The sequence below is a fragment of the Pistacia vera genome, unplaced genomic scaffold, assembly GCF_008641045.1.
Source record: "Pistacia vera cultivar Batoury unplaced genomic scaffold, PisVer_v2 Contig7, whole genome shotgun sequence".
In the NCBI taxonomy this organism is placed as follows: Eukaryota; Viridiplantae; Streptophyta; class Magnoliopsida; order Sapindales; family Anacardiaceae; genus Pistacia; species Pistacia vera.
The window spans coordinates 711870-718049 of record NW_022196556.1 but is presented as its reverse complement, the minus strand read 5'-3'; the positions used below and the strand labels follow the sequence as shown (position 1 = coordinate 718049).

General features: G+C 33.6%; 1 protein-coding gene across 3 annotated transcripts; it reads left to right on the top strand.

The window, feature by feature from the left end:
• The first annotated feature begins 424 nt into the window (after positions 1-424).
• On the top strand, positions 425-5605 carry LOC116114028 (transcription factor GTE1-like). Of its 3 annotated transcripts, XM_031400178.1 has the most exons (10): positions 477-521; positions 936-1057; positions 1237-1362; positions 1862-2077; positions 2286-2363; positions 2980-3204; positions 4019-4117; positions 4704-4762; positions 4858-5008; positions 5149-5605. In XM_031400178.1, exons 2-10 carry the CDS (start codon positions 944-946, stop codon positions 5371-5373), a joined length of 1293 nt encoding a protein of 430 aa, XP_031256038.1. In that variant the 5' UTR covers positions 477-521; positions 936-943; the 3' UTR covers positions 5374-5605. The 3 variants fall into 3 exon arrangements, with proteins under 3 accessions (XP_031256039.1, XP_031256038.1, XP_031256040.1); XM_031400179.1 differs by lacking the exon at positions 936-1057 and having other exon boundaries at positions 425-521; positions 2280-2363; XM_031400180.1 differs by lacking the exon at positions 936-1057 and having other exon boundaries at positions 484-521; positions 1195-1362; positions 2280-2363.
• The last annotated feature ends 575 nt before the right edge of the window (positions 5606-6180 follow it).

Here is a 6180-nt window from a genome sequence, read left to right as displayed (position 1 = left end):
AAGCTCTCCTAGAGTTTAAGGGCTGCCCTTACCCTATAAACGTCAAGATATGTCACTTCTCATTCGCAAAAATGAGTTTGAGATTTAATTTATATTTAAATAAATACATTTTAGGTGAATAATGTTTGCATAAAATTCAAAAATAAATTTGTATAAATTAGGCCTATAATAAATAATATCTACTTAATTAGACCTCAAATAAAATGGAGAGTGTAAGTCATGTTAGGCGGTATATGCTGATGTGGCTTACACTCATTGGACGGGGAATGTGAATTTGTCTTCCTAGATTATTTTCCCTAAATCTTGGGTTCTATAAAATTCGGAAAATGGGCCAGAGGGACAAAATAAGAAGCCTGGATAATAAGGCAGACCATAAAATATAAAGCCCAGCCCAATTGTGACCCGACCCAGCTCACTGAAAGAAGTAACAACTTTTCTGCCTTTGAAAATTCTTGGCTGTTCTCTGTTGTAGTCTTGTCTCTTGCTCTTCTGCCAAAGCTCTCACGTCGCTTTTCTTGCAGGTAGGTTCAGAGATTCGGGGTTTAGGGTTTTAGAGTACTTTGCTTTTGCCGCCTTTTTGACCTTTTCGTTTATATTATTGTTAAAAGATTTGGTTTTGTTGATAAAATACAGAGCTTTAGTTGTTATAATTGATGTGAATCATCAAAACTGTTGAATGAAAATGTATAATTGCGTTATGAGGCTTAATGGGTGTTGAAAACTGATAAATAAATTGAAATTTTGAATCTTTAATACTGATACAGTAGGCATTCAGAAGATTTTTATCATAGGAATATTCTAATTTATTATTTGTAATTCATATTCGATTTGTTTTATCATTTTCAGGATTTTCTTTATTTAAGATTATTGTTATATAATTAAATTGGGTTCGGATTTTAGTTCCGTTCTATTTTAGTCTTATTTGTGTGTTCTAGGACTCGTTATGAGGCTTTTCAGTGACAATTGTGTGAGAATCAACAGTTTATTGATTTATACCCGCCACCCCACGTCAAATTCCCAATTCAATAATGTATCAACTCAAATAAAGAAGCAGAAGGTGTTTTTTTTTTTTTTTTTGGATGTTTTTTTGATTGCTGTTTTTGGTAATTGGTAGATGTTTATGGTATCTTAATAAGTTTCTATACAGCTTTGGTTTGGCTTCCTTTTGTATCTCACATTGTTGCATTCTGGTAGGATTATAATGATTTACATGGGCAATTCTTTTTGTCATGTTAGATGGATCCAACGACTACATTGAATCCAGATGAAAAAAGTGTGGAACATGGAAAGAACAATGGTAATGCGGCAGAAGTTGAGGGTTTTAGCAAAAACATTGAAGAAATATTGCAGAGAGTTTCTCAGGTAGGGAAAAGAAAAGATAATTTGTGACTTAGAATTTGAATGTCAGTGGTTCTTCTGCTTTCTGTTTTACTTTCGCTAATTTTAAGGTGGTGAATCATGTGAGCCTTGGGGTTTGGGCTGTTATGATCACTCGAAAGTTTGATTTCTATAACAGGCTGAGAAGATATATAAAGAAAACCAAAGAAAACCAAATTTAATGTAATGGCTATGTGTTGTAATGTTATAACAATCCTTATGATGATTTTTCTATCTAGCTCTTTTGGTGTGACCTATAGGTGAAAAAAGGCTTCTAATTGATTGAGAAGAACGTATTTGACCCTATGATATTGCTTATGTTTTTTGACAAAACATGCATATCCACATATGTTTCGTTTATAGCCGTTTTACCCAATGGTGCTTTGATTTCTTTAGCTTCTTGATATTTCTTTTAGTTGCTGAGTTTAAAGTATGCCTTCGGCTTGGAGGTAGTAATTTGTTTAGTTCTATATTTGGCTTGCAGCTGGAGCAAAAACTGAATGAGGTTGAGCAGTTCTACTTGACTATGGAGAATAGTCAACCAAACACTTCGAAAAGTAGCTCAATTTTGAAGGAGAAAGTGAAGGAGAAACATATAAATAGCATTGAGAAGCAGCAGCTGGATGCAGCACTCAGAGAAGAAGCTTCTGCGAGGAGAATGCAAGGGCTTAAGCGCCAGTTTGGCACAATATTTCGTCAGGTGCACTGAAAATTTGCAAATCTTGGTCATATCCCTTTCCATTATGTTAGGGATGGATGGTAGGACTAGAAGAGCCGTAACTGCTTGAATGTCGAAGTGTGGGCTGGCTATTATCTTATCAATGAAATGCTAATCATGCTTTAGACTCACTTGTTGTACAAATTCGGTTCCAAGAGTAGTTTATTTTTCTCTAATTGTAAAGTTGCAGATCACTCAGCACAAGTGGGCTGGGCCTTTTATGAATCCTGTAGATGTAGAAGGTCTTGGTTTGCATGACTATTATGAGGTAAGTTTTTGTGCTTTGGATGTTTTTTGATTGCCTAATGGTCATCAACTTAGGTATATATTGTATGTCATTTGCCCTCCATAGTTGATGTGCTAATTGTATGCCTTTAAAATTTGAAGGCTTATTTCTCACCAAAAGAGGTGAACACAGCCTATTTATTGGCTTAACTTGACAAAGATAAACCTTATAGATGAAATTACTAATACAAACTCATGACTAGGAGATGATGAAAATCTAATTTTAATCCCTAAAAGATAAAATAAATAGTTATATTGATGAGTCAAAAACATTATCGGAAAAATAATGAGTAAAAGATCTAAAATATTTAAATCCTATGTTTATGTCTGACATATGTCTTGTTGTCAAGATCGTTAGAAGGATTTCCATCACATTCTTGTTGACTCTATACTATTCTTTTAGCTCAAAAAGAAACAAAGAATATTGAATTGGTAACCACAGCTTGAATTTGAGTGTTCATATTGTTTGATTTGGCCTTTTGGGTGAGTTTCCTATTGATAACTTGCTGCATCCTTTCATCCATATCTATGCATTATTAATCTTGGAAAAGCTTTTCTCATATTCTCAAAGTTAATATGTTGTAGGTTTTGTATACCAGGTTATTGACAAGCCAATGGACTTGGGTACAATAAAAACTAAAATGGATGCTAAGGATGGTAACGGATACAAGAATGTCAGGGAGATATATGCTGATGTCAGGTTGGTCTTTAAGAATGCAATGAAATACAATGACGAAAGGCATGATATCCACGTAATGGCTAAATCGTTGTTGGAAAAATTTGAAGAAAAGTGGCTGCTACTTTTGCCCAAAGTCGTGGAAGAGGTAAAGTGGTGTTTTAATATTAACAATTTTCATTAGGTTGCATTCATTTGAAAAAAAAAAAAAAAAAAAAAAAAATAAAAAAAAATAGAAGGATGTACCATGAACAACACAATTTTTGGATATAAATTAAGTGGTGAGACATTTTTTTTTCCAAATAAATTTGTTTGTTATATTGAGTAAAATTAGCCTAAATGGACCAATAAGTTAGAATACAAAAAGTACAAGATATCTTAATAACTGACACTACAATATACTACATGGGTTACCCAAAAAAAACTGTTAAACTTCTTAATCCATGATTGCTTTTGATATTAAACATTGTTGCAGATCGTATCAATAAAAAGTGAGCTTGGTTTATTAAAGTCGTGTAGAATAGAGAAGAATGGAGCAAAAACATACAAGTTTGCAATAAATTTAGTTGTGAGAGAAATTTGAGTTTGGGTTTATGACAGGAGAAAGTTTTAGGTGGGATGGTCTTACCCTTATCGCATTATGAATAAGGGTTATTAAATTGATTATAATACTTGACAAGATTTTAATGAACAAATATATTGATGATATGGTGTGTCTGGCTATCCTATCCTAGCTGTTCTCAATAATTGAGAGTAAAATATAGGTTTTGCTTTTATTTCGATTATTTGTCCTTGTAAGTAATTATAACTAGGTATAGTTAATCTAAAATTTTATTAGATGTATGTGGAAAGGATTTTCATGGTTGCATATAGCTTTTAACCTTTAATTGTGAAGATACTTCCATATTTCTTATTTTATTATCCCTGCATCCTATGAATACTTTATGCTATTGAACTTCTAGGAGAAAAGACAAGAAGAGGAGGAAGCTAAGGTACAACAAGATGTGCAGATCAATCAAGAAGTTGTTCATGCTAACATGGCTAGGGATTTAAGCAGTGAAGTATGTCATACAATTTCTCCCTTCTAATTCTGTACAATTATATTTGCACTATGCTTAAATTTTGACTGAGCTCTTAATAATAGCCAAGGAGGTCAGTTTCTTGCAACCACAAATTAGAGAAAAACCTGCTGTGAGAAAGCAATGACGGTCTTGTTGGCATGACCTTTTTGATGAATAAGTTAACTAAAATGTTTTCTAAGTGCTACTTTCACTATTATTTTAGCTGACTTAAGTTAAGTAATTATTTTTTATTCTCTTTTCTCTGTAATTTTTGGTGAGAAAAATCTAATCCCTTGTAATTTTTTGTCTGAGCTCAGCTCAGATTTGAGCACCTATAGTTTTAGGGAAAGGATTTACTAATTTTATGACTTGGACTTATATTAAATTACATTAAGGTTAAAAGTTTAGACTTATGTGGGAAGTATTCCACAAAAATGTCTTTGAGAAAGTAAATTTAAGCTGTTTTATGCTGTATGACAATTTTTAGAGGCGTGGACCAATGTCATACATGTTTTAACAAAACTCAAGTCTTATATTTACAGCATGTAAAACGCCATTAACATCTTAAATTTTCAACTGTTTTCAGCTTACTGAAGTTGATAGTCAATTGGAGAAGCTCAGAGAATCGGTAATTCAGAAGTGTAGGTTGGTATAAGGACCCAGTTTTACTGCAACTCTGCATTCATTTTCTATTCTTGTTCAATCAATGCTGACTGTGAAGTGTGAATGCCTGACTGCAGAAAAATGTCGACTGAAGAGAAGAAAAAACTTGGGGTAGCTCTTACTCGGTTAACCCCGGAAGATCTCAGTAAGGCATTGGAGATTGTTGCTGAAAGTGACCCTAACTTCCAAGCAACGGCCCAAGAAGTGGACCTAAACATCGATGCTCAGGTCAACATTTAATATTGCACCTAAAATTATTGTCTAATATCATTCATCCTCTTGAGTTTTAATCAATTTATTTAGCAAAGCTTACATCACTGACATTCATACATAATTTTATAATTAATCTGTACTTCATATCAACGCAGAGTGAGACAACGTTGTGGAGGTTAAAGGTTTTTGTACAAGAAGCACTAAGAGTTGCAAGCAAGAGTTCTGGAGATACAGGTGGCAACAACCACAACGACGATAACGACAATGACAACAGCAACAAAAAGAACAATAACAAGAACAATATCAAACGAAGAAGAGAGATTTGCGATACACTCACCAAGACTGCAGTAAAGAGGAGTAAGAAGTCCCCAAATACATGAGTAATCCCCTTGCACCTAAGTATATGGTTTTAAGCTCTGAAAGCTAAACATATTCTATTACAAATTTCGATCCATCATTTTGGCCTTGTAAATGCCCTCAAGAACAGCTTTTGACCAGTGTGTCAGACATTAATGCTATTATATTTTCTTCTACATATGTTTCTCAGAGTAGAGATTTCTGGGTAGTCTAAAATTATCTAGTGTACTGTAATGGCATCTTTCTGTGGTATTATGATATAAATAAATAAATATAACATTTATACATTTTAACTGGTGGCATTAGCTTGTATATTAACAGCATAACACTGTCTATTTCAACTTACGGCTTTAGAGACGATCTAAGTAAAATTACAACAATGCAATCAAAACTAATTTTTTCAGGGTCATCACAAGCTCTTTGCACCTTCATGTCAACCTTATCAGGTATGTCAACGACTGAATCACAAGGAACCTCTCAAACTCAGAAGTGATACGAATAGTTAAAGAATAATTCTACATTTATAACTTTTTCATACAACTTTGATGTGATTGTTCGCTATTGGTTTGTTTGTAGTGAATCTCATCTGTCCAAATGCAAACTGATCAATCGCGAGCACTGTTTTAAAAACCGACCCGTTGTAAGGTTCGGTAAGGTGATCGGGTCACGGGTCAACCGATCCAACCAGTTGAACTGTCGGTTGGACTAGTGAGATGAGATTGAAAATTTTTTTTGAGTCTATTTAATTGTGTTTTGTAGAATTTAAAAATGCAAATGGAGTAATGGACGCATAGCAAAATGGGTTTTTATTAGAACTCATGGAGCCTTTA